Raw genomic sequence first — 20,690 nt, forward strand, 5'->3', positions numbered from 1 at the left:
TTGAGAATAAAGTCGTAATTACGAGAATAAAATCGTAATATTAAATATATTATAAATATAATTTCACAAGATGCTCAATATTCAACATTTTAACACATTCTTCCTGTTAGTTCTCATAATTTAACACTTTATTCTCGTAATGTTACGAATTTATTCTCGTAATGTTACGACTTTATTCTCGTAATATTACGACTTTATTCTATTACGACTTTATGCCGCGTTCCATTTGTCCTCGGAAGTCGGAATTTCCCAGTTCCCAGTCGGAATTTTCAACTGGAACGCCCCTCGAAGTGGGATTTCCTACTGGGAAAGTGGGAGAAGCTTCACCACCCCCGAGTGACCATTCCAAGAAGGCTGCCATTCCCAGTTCCCAGTTCCGATTTCCGAGGTAAATGGAACGCGGCATTATTCTCGTAATTTTACGACTTTATTCTCATTACATCATGACTTTATTTTTTCGTAATTTCCCATTTTTTTTGTCTTAGTTTGGCCCTAATACTCCGTCGTAAAAAACAAGAGTGACTCTTTTGAAAATGAGATCAAAATAGTGCTTAGGAAATGTATGTGGTTGAAGGTATCTGTTATGTTTTCTGATGTGTAAGGTATTCTGTTACTGGTGTGAACTGTTTTGTCTGGTGACATCAAACAGCAAGTTGCACCTACGGAGTAACTGATTCATGTTGTAAACAACCTCCTCCTCAAACACACACGTACACAGAACCACAGCATCTTCTTCAATGGGCAGCACATGTTTCTGTTTCTCTCCCACACATGTTTTACTCTCACTTCTGAATTCTGTTGAACTTACCTAAAATAACTGTACCCTTCCAGTCATTTTGGGGCTGAAACACACTCTCCCGCCCACATGCTCAAGTCAGTTTTGTATACCGCTACACAGAGCAAAATGTGGGGGAGGTGGTACAATAAATGTAGTTTGTGTGCAGCATATGTTTAAAATGAGCCCCAGTGGAAATATTTGCATATTGTTGTTGCACTTTTTTTCTATGCGGATGAGAAGATTATCAGATTATTTAGTATCCTTCTGTAAGAGGTTTGGCTAAATCCCTTCTGGCTTGTCCATTTTTGCTTTTTATCCATTAAGCTGGAGATAAAGAAACACATTTATCAGAGATTAAAAAGGGTCACGGACTTATTGATAAGGATGTCTTTTTATATGGGGCCAAACACGAACATGGTGGGAGCAAAATCTGCTCTCCTTGTTGATTAAACTTTTGAAAACAGCAGCTGACATAGTCTAAATTCATAAACATTAACTCCCCGACCAGAGGCCACTGGGGGGTTCTGCCTCCATACTTCTGTTTCCACACACAGCAAGTTGTTTTGGCACAAAGTTACTCTGAATAAAAGAACGTAATGAAGTTATAGCTGTCATGAGCCACTCGGGGGCAGTATATACTCAGTTACGCCTCAACAAGTTAACACCTGCCCTTTCCCAGCTTGAATTTTAAACCACAGAGACACATTTACAAAACACATAATGCATTTATTTAGGTGCACAATAGTTTCAGTGTGGACAGGTTTTTTTTACACTGGCTATAAATATAAAATTATTATGGTTTGATGTACAAGGTTTGTACAAACAACTGGGACTACAGGAGGTCCTGTTCCACCCAGACAGTCTTCTTCTGCTCGTCCAGTATTCGGTCTTTGATGACCTTGATCAGGTCGTCCGTCCCGGCCCAGGCGTCGGGCTCTAGCGTGGTGTAGAGGCAGGGTACGGCCTCCAGTTCCTTCTCTTTCGCCCGGCATGACCTCACAAACTCCTCCTCCGACTCCACACGTAGAGGCAACTTCCTGTGTGGACAGGAAACAGGAAGGAAGCAGTGTTGCGGTGGTGAGAATGGTAATGTTTGGAACCCCAGCACTTGTGATGAGATCCTCTAGACACTCTACTCTGCAACAGTGCCCTTCCTGCTTTGCTGTAATTCTCAGAAACAATGCAAGATTCACGTGATGAATGACTATTTAAAGCCACAGTTGCACCCAAAGATACATCAAGCATATAGGTTTTTGGCCCTGACGGATAACAATCTCGTACAGAATTTAAAAAAAGAAAACAGAAACCCGGCTCAGCAGACCTGAATGAATTGAAATGAAGAGTATTTAGAGGTTTAAACTCCCGTCTGAAGTTAAAATGTCATGCTTAGTCTGACGTGTAAATGGATTTGGAAAAAGAAGTGCGGTGTGCAGCGGTGCGGTTTATCTGAAGATGGCAGTGATTTAGGGTGGTGAGGCCTACCTTAATTTTTTGACATTTTTCTCACAGATCTTGACGTAAATGATGATCGGGTATATTTCCCTCCGCAGAAGGTCCTTGACGCAGCTCAGCTCAGCCTCCAGCAGGCAGTGTTTTCCCTAGTGACGAGACAGGAAAATAAAACCTTTAAAAACAAGCTCGGATCTTGAAACATCAAATTGATGTCAATGATGTGCCATTAACATGTTCAACTAATGAGTTGCAACCTGTTAGTTAACTTCAACTGTCTAGATGCTGGGAGTTGTTGTTTAACACAATATTTTAGATACAAAAGCTTGAGATTTGTTAAGAGGGGAAACGTCAGCAGACTAGAAGGGAACTCGGACACGGCAGACTTTAGGGCAAATAGGTGCAGCTACACCGAACAATTACAGAGATGCAATCTGGTTTTCTGGTTCAGCTCCGCTGCTGCTTCCAATGAGCCTTGACGGAGAAACAGAGTTCAAATATTTAAAATCACTGATAACATTTGTGTTTTGTCCATCTCTGGCATTCCTTCCACCAGTGTATCTATGATCCCTCCTCTCCGTGTGTCCCAACCCAACTTCAGTTATGGTGTAATCAGTATAACTTTTACTATAAAAGCATCCTACGTTCTGGCGACTACCAGCCTAGAATGTGGTACGTCTTATCTAATGCAGTGCGTGCGTAGTAAAGCACATACTAGATGGCTAGAACTACTGCCGAAATGTAGGATCCAGTGTGGAAACACTTGTACTGTTAGTGGTAAAATAAAACAATAAACCCAGATGGTTTGGTGCATACGGAAAATGCAAGTATGCAACTGACAAGTCACTACAGCAAAAGCCAATCCCTGTAGTCGGATTATGGCCACATGCCATAATCATATGTCCCAGATAATTGCATTCACAATGGTATACTACGCACCAACGGCTGCAAAAAAGGGACTAGAGCAGTACATACTACATATGTAGAAGCTAAGCCAACGCTTTGAACCTTTGTTGGCTCACCAGGTGTGTTTCCGACTGGCAGGAGGAAACAGTTTTTGACTTGAATTGTAGAAGCTAAGCCAACGCTTTAAGCCACTGAGGTGTATTTCGACAGAAGAACCTTTTTTACGCGCTTACTTTTAATATGCCAGGTGCATGATGAATGAATGTCCACTTAAACTTTCTTTGCGATGCACAATATACATTTATTTTACACTCACATAATCCAGTTTGCAAGTTACAGACATACATCAGCCCGGTACGGCATGACGTGCATACGTGCGTGCGTGCGGTCAAAAACCGTTTCCTCCTGCCAGTCGGAAACACACCTGGTGAGCCAACAAAGGTTCACGGACTAAATAGGATTCACCGTCACACTGAAGCCAATCAGCACCTTGTAATCTGCTCTTACAACATATATACTGTGTTGTGTTTGGTATGCAGTATATGAATTTGGAAAACGACACGCACGCACGCACGCACGCACGCACGCACACACACGCACACACATCAGTAAGAACCTACTTTGGCAGCGACAGCCTCGATGTTTTCTCTGGTGATGCATTCAAATGTGGCCTGTTTCTCTTTGTAGTGAATGAAGGGCTCCACGTTCTGCTTCAGATGAAACTCCTCTTTGGTAAGAGTGTCTACAAAGCACAAAAGAACAGAACAGTATTGTAAAATGACGACCCAGAAAGGCAGAACATTAAACGGTGCTCATTTGTTAATCACTACAACACGATTTTCAAAAGGAACAGAAACCTGAGGTTTTTCGCTCTGGAAACTATTCACGTAACTACATCACACAAAGTCTTGACTCACCAGATGTTCGTGTCTTTGCAACAGATACTTGTCTAACTTCCCTTTCCCCCAGTCCATTCAGCATTTTTTTTGTTTTAAATAGAAAGAATTGTAGCTTCTATGTGTCATTGGCCATGCAATTCATTACTATCATGGTGTTTATCAGCTGGGCCATCTCCAGTCCTCCGGTTACACTCATTCACATTTACACCACTGTGTTGCACAATACTTGACCTGAATCAAGACTGCTTTCTTTCTCTCCCCTCCTCTCCCCCTTATAGTCACCTGCCACACATCTCTCTCCTGGTTTGAGTCACAATACCCACTGGGATTAAACTAGCTAGATAACGCGGCACGCTACACACCGACCTGGTTTGCAGATATTGAAGTCCATGGCAGCTCCCATGTTCAGTATTTTCTGGATAATGGTTTTGGCTAGTGCAGTGGGCGTGAACAGAACCGGTCGTCTCCTCTGGGTCCGCTGAGGGGTGACGGGACTGTAGGGAATCAGGTTGATGCCTCGGCTCAACTCATTGTCCGGGTCGGAGGCATCTGTTTACAGTCGAGGAACGAGAACAAAGAGAGGAACACAATTGTAAGAACATAAATAGAAAGACAAGTGGTTTAAAATTGCTCAACAGGGCTTACAAAACGTACGAGTTGGAGATTAGTGTATTTCCCCACAACTGTGTTCTTGTCAAATCATAACAAGCTGCTTTTTGCTGGAGGAGTTTCTCTGACATAGCTTCCCGTTTGAAAATACCTCAAAGAAATATTCCTCCCCCGCCAAGCCTCTGCAGACCGGGAGTCTGTCAGAACCTTGTCAGACGTTATTTTGACATATCCACAGGCATCCATGGTGCCATCAAACAAAACGTCTTGTATTCCCGCATGATTTTTTACCCTCATGCACACCACAGCATCAGCATTTCTCTGTACTCCAGGACTGTTCTGGTCCGGATGATACCAAGAATACTAGTTCCTCTCCGAGACGAACAAATTCTTAAGTCTGATCAAAAATTTACTTTGTATTGTAATCTTTGTGTTAAAAGAGCAAAAGAAAATGAATTAAAAAACTACTACTTCATAGACAAGCAGGAGTTTCTTAAGTCTGCTGGTATCAAGAACTTCGGGTGTTTCTTAACAAAATGTCAAAGAAGAAAGACATCAGCAGCTATCTCAGACAAGCAATTATTGTTGCCCATCAATCTGGGAAGAATGATGAAACCATTTCCAAACAATTCAGAGTCATTACATTTACAGGGAAAATCATTATTCACAAGTTGAAACATTCAAGGTGAAGTATGCAGACGAATAACAACATATAACTGTTTGTTCTTCCACGATCACATTATTTATTCAACAAAATAAAGCCAAAAAGAAATGCTTTCAATACCAAATACCCCGCTACTGATTAGGACTTGCTGCTAATCGTCATCCCTTGGCGATGGACTTATCAGCAGGTGTGCAGACCTTATTTGGAACATTCAGGCGTTTATATTAACATGGATAATAATAATAATCTATTTAGTGTCCTTCTTCTAAATTAGACAGTATTCCCATTAAGGTGTTTACATGAGTAGCTTCAGGAATATTCATTTCATATTTCTGGTTTATATGTTATAATGCACGGTTTGATTGACGGGGTGTCTCTTCATCGTCTGCTCCCACCGTTCGAGGGAACCCACGCTGCTAAGAAAAGGAAGCTAGCAGTCTACTAAGCTACGGTTTGGATGTCAGATAAGATTTAACTTAACTGCGTGAAGCCAGGGACCATTTCTGGTCGGGCTCGCTGAACTCTGAGTAACAGAACTTCACCTGGGCACCAAACACGAGTTTATTGGTATAGTTACACATTAAACATTAGAGTTACCAAATGCTTCTCATGTTTAGTGCTTTTTATTTTTGTTTCGTACATATCATGCTTAAACATTTTAATACTGCCATAGGTGGAAGCTACTTGGCGTCAAAGATGCTGTGAAATCCAACAGGATGTTCTACTGCAGTCAAGATGTTTACACGTCTCTACGACGGCTGGAATAAAGTTGCCATTAGTTTCTTATTCAGCCGTAATCTGAAGAACACTGAGGTGCTGTTATGCATGTAAACACACTCAATGCCAAAAGGAAAAGATATAAGTACTTGTTGCGCATTCATCTAGTAACAAAATAATTCCCAAACAACATACTGAAGTTAGAAAGTTAATCTATAAGTGGAGTCAGTTAACATTTCACAGCGTGCAATGCTCAGAAAGTTTGCAAAAAAACAAGAGTTACATCAGTTCATCAGAGTCTTCAGGCCTGAGTTAGCGTGTACTATCATGTATTGTAAAAGTGACAGCACAACTTAGAATAATAAACAAGTGTGGCCTGTCAGACAGGGTTGCCTGAAGAGTCTCCGATATCTAATGACAACATGGCATGTACCGGTATGTAAACTTGAACCCAGGTGTAATTGTAACTATTGGTTACGTTTACACAGTTGCAAAACCACAAGACTTCTGCAACAGTGTGGTTTAGACAAATGAGACCACAGTAAAATGATTTCCCATAATGTTCAGTGCAACGACAAACAGAAACTACCGTAAACGCAGCCTTTCAGCACCAGAACATCACACCAGTGTCTAAGCCTGCTGGTTTAAGGGGTCGTGACTTGTTTTGCAGGCACAAGGCCTGAGCCGACCATGAACTCAGGAGTTAAATGTGAAACCATCAGTCTGACCGCTAAAGCTGGACCATGGACCCAAACCCAGCAAGAAATCTACAACAGAAGAGCGGAAAAAAAGAAAAGACTCAAGGAATTGGTCAAAGTTCAGACCTCAACCTAGTTGCGAGGCTGTGACGGAGCTAGCTGTGCACACACGAGAATCTGCACATCTCAATTAACGAAAGCAACATTGTTAAGAAGAGTGGGCGAAAATTTCTCCGCAGTGATATGAGACGCTGATAACGTCACACAGGAAACAGTTACCTCAAACTACTGCTGATAAAGATCAGTCCGCATGCTCTCCTACATAATAATTCGTTTTTTATCAAATCAGTAAGGATGATAGAATACGGTGCTAAAAGAGGGTGAACTTTTCTTCTTTTTCTTTTTCCATGACTCAGATGTTCTTTATTAATGTCACCGCCAACTCTTGCTGATTCTAGCTTTCAGATATTATAACTGGTCACAAATCAAGCTATTCTTGAGGAGAAGGTTCCTGTTTTAGGTCGTTTTATAAAACCTTGTTCTTGCACCTGAGTTCATTAGAAATCACTGGTGTGCTCAGTTCAGCCTCAGTGAGCACACCTGGATTCAGTTTCCTCTTTAGTATTTATAAATCTTACTACAGCTTACTACAGTTCATAAGTTCATCAACTTAGTAATTATAATAAAACAATTTTCAAACAGTTGTGAATTATTTGACTTTAAGAGATTCTGCTCTTGGGTATCAGAACTTCTTGGATCAGATTTTGTCAGAAAAATCACTTTAAAGATATTATAAGATAAACAATTGTGTTTTTTGTATCTTAAGTTTTATATTTAAAATGATCAGCCCCTCAGAGCCTGTTTTTCACACGTTCAGATCAACTGGTAGACTCGTCAAACTGTGACACCTCCCCCTACCCCCATGTTTATCCCCCTTCAGCTTATTTTACACCATTTTCTTCTTTCTGTCACCTCTGGAGGCGAGTCTGATCTGTCACATCTCAGTTTCATGCCTTTCTTTGCACCTTCTCTCGTCTTCACATCGGTGCTGAGACACTTCAGCTGCTTCTGCTAAGACGCGTCAATGTTCTCATGACAGCAGAGAGGTCAGCTAATTGCAGATTATGGGACAATTTAGTCGACACAATTCAGCACTTTCACCAGGTGACTTTTTACCGTCAGCTCTCATCGCACTCTTTCACTGATTTTCCCTCAAAGCTCCCCTGAAACGTCCCTCTCTTCCCCCTCTCAGATCTTTCTTTTTGAGCGGCTTTCATTTCCCATTTGCCTCCTACTGTCTGAGCCGAGCTCACCTTCGGGTCTGAGCGTGTCCAAGCCTTGTCTGGGTAGCGTTGAGCTACCAGAGTTGATGAGCCTCACACGTTCATTGCTGTTCATGCGCTTGTACTTGATGTCCACCCTGCTGACAAACTAGAAATACAACCACATGCAGACCACAGAATTGGTGTTAATTTAAATAAGAAAAAGAGAGGGTTGCGGTGAGGAGCTTTAGGTTGGTTTTGACTTTGTACCTGCAGTATCTGAGTGAGGAAGATGGAGGCTCGAGACAGGCGTGGGCTGGCCTTAGGGTCAAGGCTGGGACTGGCTTCTTCTGGCCCTAAGTTGTTCTGGACAGACATGAACACTCTTCAAACACCTCAGCACACAGCTCAGCAATACTTGTACAGATTAGAGGAGCCAGTATGCAGCTCAAAATATTACATTTAAATTCAATTTATAATCAAACTTAATCTATGGTGAGGATATAAAACTGAATTTACAAAATAAATATCTAGAATTAATCACCAGAAACCCAGATAAAACCAGGACAATATGGAAAATGTGAGGAGAAAAACAAAAAGACGATGAAATGTATGAAATGAAATTGTAAATTGAAAATTGTGCACCCTTGTGCAATAAACCTGTCTCTTTAAAAGTGCAATAACCACTAATACCTCACGTATTTTTGGAAATATTTGTAAATATTTTGTAAATATTATCTGTTTATTTGGTGTTTACTACTTTTTTTCTCTCTTGTACATAGTCTTTTTCTACTTTTGATATTGCTCTTTTTTATTATTTATCTATTTATGGTTATTTCTATTTTAAATTTTTTGTATAAAGCGTGTGTGTGTTTTTGGCGGCTGCACGACTGAATTTCTCCTCTGGGAGATAAATAAAGTCTACTATTCTATTATTCTATTCTAAATGTAATGTTTTTTCTTATCAACTTCATTTAATTTATTAATATTCATCCATTGTTGCCTTGCAGACCTGTGACATGGTAGTACAGGTGCAATTTAGTGATATTAGGGTGGTAAAATAAAGAAAACAATGTGATGTCAGCTGGGGATTTTGATGAGGATTTTGGATTAAACAGTTTCCATGAAAGGCTGAGCCTCGGAGGAGCAGAGATGGGAAGAGGATCTCTACTTTGTTCACAAATCCATAAGAAAACTATTAAAATGTTCCGTCAATATTACTCTGACAAAAGCTGAAGGACATTTCTCCTTCTGCAGTGCATAATATCATTGAATGATTCTGTGATTCAGGAGCAATTTTAGAGCAAAACGAGGACAAGGGTGCAAACTTAAGCTGGACACCGAACCAAGAACCATCATTCATCAGTAGCTGATATAACCACATCTGCAAAGGACTGTTTGGGAAACCTTGATAGACATCACAATTTAAAAGGTGCATCAATTCATAATACTTTAAACTTTACCCTGCAGAAAAGAAGCATTATGTCAACATTATCCAGCAGTTGCATCAACATCTCCTAGGATGGACCTTCACTCAGAGATGTTTGCTGTGCTCTTTTCCTTTTCTTTTTGGGGAAACAGATGCCCAAGAGGATTATCCAGAGAGTTCAAAGGCCGGGCTCTGTGATGGTGTGGGGTTGTACGACTACCACCAGGTGGATTTCTATTACACTTTTTCACAAAACAAATAAAGATTTGCTGCAGGGGGGCTGGTGCTTCAATTTAAGGGGGGCTTTTCTGTGTATGAGTGCAACTCCCCTACTTCTTTTTCCGTATCTCTATTACTGGTTTTCTTTGCAATATTTAGGTTTTGCACAAATCCAGGGGTAATGGAAATGTAACTACTGACAAATGTAATTTACACCTCTGTGCTGAAAGCATTATTGCAAAAAAGCAACACCTTTAAAGCCACATCTTTTCAAGGGTAATCCTTCCACGTTTCAGCAAGACGATGCAGAATCAAATTCTGCACACAACACGAAGGCCTGTGTGCACACGTATTACACATGCATGCACACATTACACATAGGAGAGGCCTGGCCTTTGAGTTATGTGTGCTGCTGGACCGGCTGCTCTGCATTCCTGACCCCCTGACCTCCTTTTTGAAACAAAAAATAATACTGTTGCACACCTTCAGACCTGTTTGCTGAAGTGATAGAGAGTAACGGAGATGTGTAACAGCTGAAATTTCAGTGTCAGTGTTGACAGAAGGACAGAATAGTAACATTCCAAAAATGTCCCAATAGATCAAAAACAAAAATGCAAATACTGATAACATTTAAATAAAGAAGGAAGAAGCTCATAGGTTCTTACCCTGCTGTTACGGCGACTTTCATTTTCTTCTCTTCCCCCTCGATACACCAACTTCTGGATCTTCACCAAGAGTAGTTGCTGTGCTCTACAGTCACACACATTTATAAAAACACACACAAACACACACACACACACACACACACAAACACACACACACACACACATAAACACACACATCTCAAATCTTGTGCTTCTCAGTTGCAGACACAGAATATGGATGGAGCTCAGGAAGGGAAAAGCTCCTGGGTGTGTGTTTACCGTGAGTTGCTGGGTACGGTGCCGCGCTCAGGCGTGTCGGTTCCCGTGTAGGGGTCCACGCGGGCGCACAGCCACTCGCAGAGGCCCTGGTGCCGGGTGTCCAGCACGTGCACCACTTCATCGCAGTGCACACTCAAAGAGCAGCTGTCTGACTGGCCAGAGATGTTGAGGTTGACCCGGATGTAAAAGGAGTCGCCAGAAGCCAACGTGCCGTCCACCAGATCCCTCTGGAGACGGCGATACGCTGCAGATGAGAGCACAGCTGACTTCATCTGGTCCAGAGTGGCCCGTTAGCAACTGATAATCCTGAGAGCTTTGATGGAGGACAACTAGACCTCTTCCTGGCTCTTGACGCTCCACCTCTAATAACCAAAGATGCAGTTACTCTTTACCTAAGTCCAACATCACTTACCGTCAAAATTAGCTCGAAAGTGCAGTTTGATAGATCCAGAGCAGTGCTGCAGCGTCCAGTGGGCTTCCTCCTGCGTGCTGGTATCCAGGGAAACGTTTTGGTTTTCTCCTCGTATGCAGCCCTCAAGCTGGTTAACCAATCAGAGCACAAAACACATCCTTAGAAACTGTATTGGTTTGGTTTTTTGCATTTTTTACATTTTCTTAAAAAAGATCTTCTTATAGATAATTAATAAATAAATAATTGTCCTGGGATGCCCGAACACGTGAAACTGAGCTCATGAATGTTTACATGGAGAAATCTAGCAGGTTCTCACTTTTTTGTTGTGTCTTTTCTTTCTCTTTTGTCTGTGTTTTAACTTTTGTCTGAGAGCCTGTTAGAAACCAGCCAGTTTGAAATCTCAAATGTGCACTGCAAAAACCCAAAATCTTAACAAGAATTTTTGTCGTATTTCTAGTTAAAATGTCTCATTTTTAGTCAAAAAGTCATTACACTTAAAACAAGACTCATCACTGGAAAAAAAATAACAATTTTCACCTGTTTCAAGTACATTTTCACTTAAAATAAGTAGAAAAATCTGCCAGTGGAAGAAGATTTTTTTGCTTGTAATGACAAGATAAATCTTGTCCCACTGGCAGATTTTTCTACTTATTTCAAGTGAAAATTTACTTGAAAGAGGTGAAAATTGTTATTTTTTCCAGTGATGAGTCTTGTTTTAAGTGTAATGAGATTTTTTTTGACTAAAAATGAGACATTTTAACTAGAAATAAGACAAATATTCCTGGTATGATTTTGAGTTTTTGCAGTGTATAAAAGTGGCTGGCTGAGGTGGCCGTTGAAAAGTGGGTACAGCGGGTTTCCCCCCCGACCGGAAGACTGCTGGACTGATCCCCGGCCTGTCACCTGCCTGGGCAGTTACACTGATCCCCGTAATGACACCGTTGAAAAATGAAAACAGCCATTAAGGGGTCCCAGGTCACTGTGCCCATCCCAAGCCTGGAGGTTTGTGTCAGAAAGAGCATCTGCTGTTAAAATCAGTATGCAGAACACAAAGATCCGCTCCAGGGAAACGCCAAGAGTAGTTGTTTGCCTGCCTTGAAACATTCCAGTGGGTGACGGGAGGTTTATGTAACCGATGAATAATCCATACTTGAGTCTGTGTAGACTTAAAGGACACGTAGGTTTACTGGCGGGCCGCGTGTGCACTACCCTCCAGCAAGTCTGTGACAGCTACGCCCTGATGGTTTATGGATGTTTCACGTACATATGAGATGTTACCGTGTCTCCAAACGTCTGTCTGGAGATGTGCTGTATAAATACTGCCTGCAGCTTTGTACTGGAGTTTTTCATTTACTTTCAAAATCTTTTCAATTTTTGATTATTTTGTAATCCTCCCAACCGACATCATTTCCCGTGGAGGACGTGTTCGGCCTGACACCAGCAAAATGTGGGAACTAACCGCATCAGAACGGAAGAGCGTTCACTGGAAATACGAAAAATGTCAGCTCAGCCTAAAATGGTGAATTTAATCAGACAAAAAAAAGCATCTTTGAGCATGATTTTGGCTTTAACAATCACATTCAACGCAAATTTGGCTCAATTTCTACACTGAGTTGTGAAATTGTGAAATTTTCATATTTATTTTTGCAAAGGACAAATCAGCAGAAATGGCCAAGAACAAAAAAAATGTCAAGGTGTATCAGTGTTGAAGGGGTGAAACTATGGAACCGCCTGGATGAGGAACTAAAAAAAAAGTAGCTCAATTTACAAATTATAAATTATAAATCTAAAATAATAGATAAAGATAGAACACTAATATAAATTATCTTCATATTAAACTGTCTAAATTATGCAACTTTCCTCCTGCAGCTGTCCTCAATCGTGAGTGACCACATTTATTTTCTTCTCTTCTTTGTTCATTTTCTTTGTTCATTTTCTTTGTTTTGTTCGTTCGTTTAGTATCTTTTTGTTTCTGAAGTCTGCCTTTTGTTGAAAAGGATAGGCAAAATAAGCCATGACACTTCAGCCTATACCTTTTTGGTCAAAAAAAAAAAAAAAGGAAATGTGTACATATATATAATATATATATTTATACCTGTGTGTATACATATACAGTGTGTATATGCAAACATCTTAAAATGTAAATGATCAAAACAAAATAAACTAAACTAACTAAACTAAAACCACAATTTGTCAGTTGCTTTCCATTAATTCACCCCCAAAATACTCCTAATAATTCATCTGCTATATTTCTAAATTAGAATATTTCCATAATTCCTTAGTTTAACCTCCACTGGGAGGTTTAATTCACTGAACAAGTATTCAGTTATCTAACTCCGTACCAGGAGAAGATGGTGGCCCTCTCGGAGCCCCGCCTTGTCCGCGTTGGATCCCGGCTGGACGGATGAGACGAAGATCCCGCTGTCGTTGCCGCCCACCAGAGCCATGTCCTTCAGCAAGTTGTCGCCCAGTAGAGAAAGCTGCTGCACCGGCTTCACGGTGGAGCTGATCCTGGAGAAGGAGGACAGGGACGGGCGGAACGGCCTGCACGCCAACAGGAAGCGCCGTGTTTTAGTGTTTTAGTAGGAAGCACGTTCAGACGGACTGCAGTTATTTTCGAGTAGCTGGATCTTACCGCTCCAGGGAGAGTTTTCTGAAGATGTTGTTGACCTGCTCCAGATCATAAGTGTCCACCCCTTCAGACTGATGGGAGGATGAGGATGAGACCACAGAGTTGGGACCGTCCTCTGAGGAGATCAGAACAACAATAGACAAAAAGATTCATAAATTACAAAAAGAGTCATTGGGATGAATAACACTTGTGTTATTTCTGAGAAGGCAGTAAAAGGACATTACCTCCCTCCACTTCCATGTTGTCGCTATCAAAGTCTGAGAGGCTAAAACAGACAAACATCAGACTATTCTGAGACTGCTCATAACAGGGATTCAAATAAAAACCAGAGCAAAGTCCTAAAAGAAGATAAAAGTTCATCCGTCTGGTACCTGCGGGGTTGGAAGTCGTGCTCCTTCTCCCGCTCCCGGCGATACAGCGATGCTTTTTCAGGCGGTTCTGGGAGTATGGACAGGATGCTGTCGTTACGGTTACGCAGCTGGAGAGTTCAGAAAAGAGAGGAGAAGTTACTCCAGTCGCAGCGAGCAAAAGACATCAGTAGGAGACCAGAGACGAGGACAGAGAGCTCCGTCTCACCATGTTGGGCCGGGTCTGCTCGGCGGCGGCAAACAGCAGCAGGGAGGGAGACGGGGAGGAGGGGAGCGGAGGCGGAGCGGAGAATGGGTACGTCGGGGACATCATGAAGCTGGGGGACGTGGGGACTGAGCTGCTGATTTGGTAGTTTGGCATCTGAATATCCAGTAAGTCTCCGTTGACAGACGCTGGAGCTGGACTGGCTTGAAGGTCCTTGAGCAAACAGACTGGAGACTTGGCTCTGTGCTGAAGGACAAAGGTCAAAGCCCAGATGAGCGACTGATGCACAGCATAAATCTGCTCTTATTAAAGGGCTGAAAAGAAAAATAAGTGACATTAGCAGACACTTGATGTATTATAAAGAATAAAGTATCCTCCCGCTATGATTATACCTCTTTACATGATATATTATACAGGACTGTCTCAGAAAATTAGAATATTGTGATTTTCTGTAATGCAATTACAAAAACAAAAATTTCATCCATTCTGGATTCATTACAAATCAACTGAAATATTGCAAGCCTTTTATTATTTTAATATTGCTGATCATGGCTTACAGCTTAAGAAAAATCAAATATCCTATCTCAAAAAATTAGAATATTCTGGGAATCTTAATCTTAAACTGTAAACCATAATCAGCAATATTAAAATAATAAAAGGCTTGCAATATTTAAGTTTATTTGTAATGAATCCAGAATGTAGGACATTTTTGTTTTTTTAATTGCATTACAGAAAATAAAGAACTATACAATATTCTAATTTTCTGAGACAGTCCTGTAAATAAGCTATTCCGGAAATGTACAACAGAGGAAGGGCTTTCTGTTAAAAGTGTGGAACATGTGACCATTATAGGGTCAGCGTGTGATTGGCTGCTCCACCTCAGAGGACATGTTAGGCTAATAATGAGAGAGCAGCTCTTCCCTGTCACTCTCAGATCCTGCAGCAGAAATTAGTAAGTAATAAGTAGCTCCGACACTGAATAAAAGCAGGGGAAAGCTGACCCTTTCTTTCAGGTTGGGTCTGCGCGTCAGCCGAGGCTTCGGAGCTTGAGACTTCTCCTCATGAGACTCGTCACTGGACCACTCTGACTGGCCCTGCCCCGGTTTAAAATCCTCCACCTGAGAGATGATGGTTGGAGGAAGGTCTCGCGGTAAACTCTGCAAAGGCAGAGGCAAATATAAAGTGGGTTTACCTTGATAGTGATAACTTATTAAATACACACGGTTTTTAATTGTACAACCAAAAATCCTAAATAGTTGGCACACCGTGTAAAATGTATATAAGAAACAGAAACACGATGATACGCAAATCTCATAAACCCATATTTAATCTACAACAGAACAGAAAAGAAGTATCAGATGCTGAAAGTGATAATTATGTAATAGAGATCAGATTTGCTGATGCAGAAACACCTCTGTCTTCTTTAAGGCAGAAGCTCATTTAAAACGGGCTGAGGGAAAGTCTAAAAACATCTTGTTTTCAGTGTCCCAGGTTCATTAGCGCCTATGAAATGCACAGCTGTCCCATCTAGAAAGGAAACATTAATGTTGAACGCTATATTCAGGTTTAAGCAGTACTCGAGTTGTAAAAGAAATCAGGGGGGATGGTGGATTTTATCATATGGGGACAGATAATTTGTGCTGATTACAAATAATATAATATATTACAAATAATAGCACTGACCAAAACACCTGCAGAAATACAGCAGGAATGACATAGCAGCAGTTAAATGCAGCCTTCTGTAAGCTTTAAATATCCACTGGGCTTATATCAAATACATCAAAACACAAAAATAAAAAACTGTTTTCTGAACTTATCAATATGACTCTGTCCTTCGCAGGATAAGTAAAATGGATCACTGCAAAAACTCAAAATCTTAACAAGAATATTTGTCGTATTTCTAGTTAAAATGTCTCATTTTAGTAAAAAAATCTCATTACACTTAAAACAAGACTCATCACTGGAAAAAAACATCAATTTTCACCTGTTTCAAGTAGATTTTCACTTGAAATGAGTAGAAAAATCTGCCAGTGGAACAAGATTTTTTTGCTTCTAATAAGAAGATAAATCTTGTCCCACTGGCAGATTTTTCTACTTATTTTAAGTGAAAATTTACCTGAAACAGGTGAAAATTGTCAAATAAGTTATTTTTCTGGTGTTATTTTTCTTGTGATGACTCTAAATGTTGAAATAGCAGTAAAACCACATTCATTGATGAAATGACATAAGGGATGGAAAGGGGGGATGGCAGTTTTACAGGGGGGATGATTTTGACCGTTTTTATTTCAGGGGGGATGCCATCCCCCCTCATCCCCCCTCAACTCCAGTACTGAGTTTAAGAGCAAAATATGCTCCCATCCAGACAATGTTCTGCTCAGGTAAAGCCTTGTATCTTTCAGCAAGGCAACGCTGTAATAACTGGGTACTGAACCTGCCGTCCTCCAGTCCAGACCTCCAACCAGATGAAAACATCTGGCGTATCGTGAAAGGAGGGGAACAACAACAGAGGAGCCAGGACAGCTGAGCTGTTCAAACCCTCTCCTGAGACTCCAGCTACTCGTCTCCTCAGTTCCCAGACACACCAATATTCTTATCAACTGTTGGTGCTTTTAAAGTCAAAACAAGCTAAAAGTTTTCATGAAATGACAAAATGTCCCACAAATGTTTTTTTTGATCTTCTATTGTGGATAAAATATGGGTTGATGAGATTTTCAGATTCCTACATTCCACCTTTATTTACATGTTACCTAGCATGCCAGCTTTTTCTGAATTGGATTTCATATAAATTAAGATAAAAAATGTGAATTCCCCGTCTGTACTGGCTCACAGCACCCGTGTGATGGTCTTTCTACTCTCTTTATGTTATATGTCATATTAAAAGATGCGTCTCCAGATGAAATGTGACGATCAAGCATGAACATGAGCCACAGCTCCTCGTTTGCTCTGCTGTGTCTGACCTGCTCCGAGACGGCGTCCTTGGACATCCGCCGAAGGCGACACTCCAGCGTCACCAGCTTGGCCTCCTTGCGGACGATCTCGATCTGGAGTTCATCGCTCTTCTCCTCCAGCTCCCTGATCTGCTTGCGGTATTTGTCTTTGTCCACGAGACTCTGAGAGAAGTGGTGCTGGGCCTCGTCTCTGGCCCGGAACGCCTGCGGGAGCAGAAACACTGTTGTGAGGGGGAGAGACCTTGAAGGACGTTTGGGGGCAATCTCTAGCGCAGCTGCGCCGGAAGATAGTCTCTGAGTCTGCATCAACATTTCTGAACCTTGATACGGACTTGTGAGAACACCGTGAGACCTTCCAGATCTGCAGGTGGGGGAGTGGGTGTGAATAGATAATGCTCTCCAGCTGTCTGGGTGCATGACTGTGTGGGAAACTGGGCAGTACAGATGTGCGTGAGGGTGTGCACGTCCTCACCTGGTCCCTCTCCTTCTCCACCTCGTCCAGCTGAGCAGAGATGGTGTTGATGCGGTTGCGATACATCACACAGTCCTTCTGCAGTGTGGAGCTCTTCAGTTCCAGCTCCTCCTTCTCCTCCAAATACTAGACACACACACACACACACACACACATAACGCAACCCCACGGTGTTACTGAGGTCCAGCAGAAAAAAAAGGAAGACAACCACATCCCACGTCTCTGAGCTTCTGTCGGAGCGGCTTTCCCAGCCGCTCGGTGCTGCACAGTCACACGTCTCATCAGCCGGTGTTTAGTCACACGGCCACTCCTTTCACTCCTTTCACTGCTTTCACTTCTTTCACTCCTCTGCCTCCCCCGTGTCTGACCTCCGGCATGATGTGTACTTGTGAATGGCGTGTGTGTGTGTGTGTGTGTGTGTGTGTGTGTGTGTGTGTGTGTGTGTGTGTGTGTGTGTGTGTGTGTGTGTGTGTGTGTGTGTGTGTGTGTGTGTGTGTGTGGCATGGGACGATATGAAAATTTCATATCACGATATTAGTGGACAAAAATATCACGATTACGATATTATCACGATATTAGGGTGTCGCTTATAAAATTCTTAAAATGCAAGGAAAAACACTAACCGTGGATTCACTGGTTCCTTCAGAACATTTATTCTCAAATCATTCTCAACACAGTGACACTTGAGGTAGAGAACAAATAGTGTACTGTAAACGTTATGCATTACAAAGTGTAAACTATAGTACCGGTACTTATTTGAACTTTCTTTTTTTGTAAGAAAATACTTCCCTGAGAGTCGAAAGAAATAAGTGACAAATAGAAATAAAGTGACAAAGTAGAGCCAAATGCACACTGATTGTATTACTCTCTGAAACTTTAACAGTGGCTGGCTGCCTGCTACTTAGTACGGCTCTCTGGAAAAATAATAAAATAAAGGCACTGCTCTGTAGTATACAAAACAAAAGCTGCATGGCCAACACAAAGATTGAGTGAAAATAAAGTGCCACAGTAGTCAAATGCACACGGATTGTACTACTCTCTGAAAATATATTAAATAAATAATAATAATAAATAATATTAATAAAATACATGAAAAAAATAACACTGGCTTCTACCTGGCTGGTAGCCTTGTGTGACAAAAAAAAAAAAAAAAAAAAAATTAAAAATTTGGCGATAATTACAGTACCCCACGATAACGTTATCGCGGCCGTTTTTTATCGAGATATACGATAATATCGTATATCGCCCCATGCCTAGTGTGTGTGTGTGTGTGTGTGTGTGTGTGAGTGTGTGTGTGTGTGTGTGTGTGTGTGTGTGTGTGTGTGTGTGTGTGTGTGTGTGTGTGTGTGTGTGTGTGTGTGTGTGTGTGTGTGTGTGTGTGTGAGTGTGTGTGTGTGTGTGTGTTGTGTGTGTGTGTGTGTGTGTGTGTGTGTGTGTGTGTGTGTGTGTGTGTGTGTGTGTGTGTGTGTGTGTGTGTGAGACCTTATCTCGTAGTTCTTCTGCTTGTCTGACTTCTTCATGCAGGTTGTAGAGGCGGTTGACCAGATCCTGTCTGTCTTCCAGAGCTTCCTGTCTGTCATGCTCCAAAATGTCAAGAATAGCCTTGTCTGACGCTGGCAAGGGGCCGGGCTGGGTACCAAACACACACACGGCACTCAGTATCAGAGTTATTATCGTTCACGAAAAAGAATGAAATAACGAAAACTAAAATTGAAAAAACTATTTCGTTAACTGAACTAAATAAAAACGAAAATTAAAAGACAAAAACGATAACTAACTGAAACTATATTGCGTGTTTAGAAAACTAACTAAAAGGAACTGAAATTATAAATATAATTTCCTCCGTTTTCGTCCCTGTCAATATAAGCCTCTTGGTATGATCAATTTATTCCGCTCTGGCCGTTTATCTCCAACTGGCAGCTACGGCACCTGAACGCATCACGGTCCGTGACGTCAAAACTAAAACTACAACTAAAACTAATAAAAACGAAACTAAAACTAAGCATTTTCGAAAATATAAAAACTAGCAAACCCACACTAAAAACGAATTAAAACTAACTGAATTGAAGGAGAAAAAGTCCAAACGAAATAAAACTAAACTAAAATGAAAAATTCAAAACTATTGTAACCCTGCTCAGTATGCAGCCTTTATTGCTTTACTGTTGTAATTGTTTGTGTTTGTTGCTTCCTGGCAGCTCTGACCAGCTTAGTTGTCGGGAATGGGTCAGACCACAAATACAGTCAGGAAGAGAGCGAGTGTTTCATTAACACGACGAGTAAGTAAACCTTAAACGCTACAGTGGAGCATTTCTGGATGATGCAAGCCTCTTCCTTCCCCTCCCTCCAGCTATCCAGGAGCAAACACACCCATCATGAACACTCCCAAGCCGCCCCCACTTCATGTAAACATGCATGTGATCATCGTGCTGAGCGTTGGACTGGCTCCTTCGTTTGTCATTTCACGTTGAAGGTTTACTCCAAGACCCTAACCAACATTAAAGCTCATGAAGCACATCAGTGCTTGTTTCTGTATCTGTAAGTCTCATCTCCTCCTGTTCAGCTGATCAGTCAAAACATTCACAGAAAACGTACAATTCTGTATTATAAACTCGCTAGATGAGCAACGTGTCAGAACATATTCATAGTGATGTCAACAAGTTAAGAAGCCTTTCTGTCTCTGTGTCTATGCAGAGCTTTTAGCGTGAATAAAACTAAATGATAGTGGATGAATGCTAAAGCCACTGTGTCTGCAACACATTCACTCTATCAGCTGTTATCAGCTGACTGCAATCAGATAAAGGCAAAGCCAGGATCCCAACAGTACCATAGAAGCTAAATGAGAGTGTTTTTACTTCAACTGTGGACTAACTGCAACTCTGCTGCAGCTGGACTTGAGTCAGCTCACACCTGTATGATGGACTGCAGCTCCTGCAGCTTGATCTTGAGCATTTCGTTCTCTCTTTCCAACTCAAAGACCTGCTCCCTCTTGGGCCGGTTCTCGATGTCGTTCTTCAGTTTCAGACTCTGCCTCCTCTCCATCTTACACTCCTCCTCCAGCTTGTTCAGCCTGTGCTTCAGCTGGTCGATCTGTAACACGGAG

General features: G+C 41.5%; 1 protein-coding gene across 3 annotated transcripts in view; it reads right to left on the minus strand.

Moving 5' to 3' along the window:
* Nucleotides 1–1,475: 1,475 nt before the first annotated feature.
* The window catches only part of card11 (caspase recruitment domain family, member 11), a 31,399-nt gene continuing 12,184 nt past the window's right edge, over nucleotides 1,476–20,690 (minus strand). The window contains exons 6-24 of one of the 3 annotated variants that reach the window (XM_061712051.1): nucleotides 20,498–20,677; nucleotides 19,073–19,219; nucleotides 17,591–17,716; nucleotides 17,128–17,322; nucleotides 15,172–15,327; nucleotides 14,174–14,416; nucleotides 13,969–14,075; nucleotides 13,822–13,862; nucleotides 13,601–13,712; nucleotides 13,308–13,509; nucleotides 10,966–11,092; nucleotides 10,554–10,797; nucleotides 10,296–10,380; nucleotides 8,253–8,348; nucleotides 8,034–8,151; nucleotides 4,399–4,581; nucleotides 3,754–3,875; nucleotides 2,261–2,376; nucleotides 1,476–1,815 (exon numbers count right to left, since the gene is read on the minus strand). In XM_061712051.1, the coding sequence (XP_061568035.1) occupies nucleotides 1,611–1,815; nucleotides 2,261–2,376; nucleotides 3,754–3,875; nucleotides 4,399–4,581; nucleotides 8,034–8,151; nucleotides 8,253–8,348; nucleotides 10,296–10,380; nucleotides 10,554–10,797; nucleotides 10,966–11,092; nucleotides 13,308–13,509; nucleotides 13,601–13,712; nucleotides 13,822–13,862; nucleotides 13,969–14,075; nucleotides 14,174–14,416; nucleotides 15,172–15,327; nucleotides 17,128–17,322; nucleotides 17,591–17,716; nucleotides 19,073–19,219; nucleotides 20,498–20,677 (2,805 nt within the window). In that variant the 3' untranslated portion in view covers nucleotides 1,476–1,610. Of the gene's footprint in view, nucleotides 1,816–2,260; nucleotides 2,377–2,427; nucleotides 2,702–3,753; nucleotides 3,876–4,398; nucleotides 4,582–8,033; nucleotides 8,152–8,252; nucleotides 8,349–10,295; nucleotides 10,381–10,553; nucleotides 10,798–10,965; nucleotides 11,093–13,307; nucleotides 13,510–13,600; nucleotides 13,713–13,821; nucleotides 13,863–13,968; nucleotides 14,076–14,173; nucleotides 14,417–15,171; nucleotides 15,328–17,127; nucleotides 17,323–17,590; nucleotides 17,717–19,072; nucleotides 19,220–20,497; nucleotides 20,678–20,690 lie in introns of those variants that run through there. The other 2 variants (XM_061712052.1, XM_061712053.1) reach the window with 2 other exon arrangements.

Source organism: Cololabis saira, chromosome 21, assembly GCF_033807715.1.
Source record: "Cololabis saira isolate AMF1-May2022 chromosome 21, fColSai1.1, whole genome shotgun sequence".
Taxonomy (NCBI): Eukaryota; Metazoa; Chordata; class Actinopteri; order Beloniformes; family Belonidae; genus Cololabis; species Cololabis saira.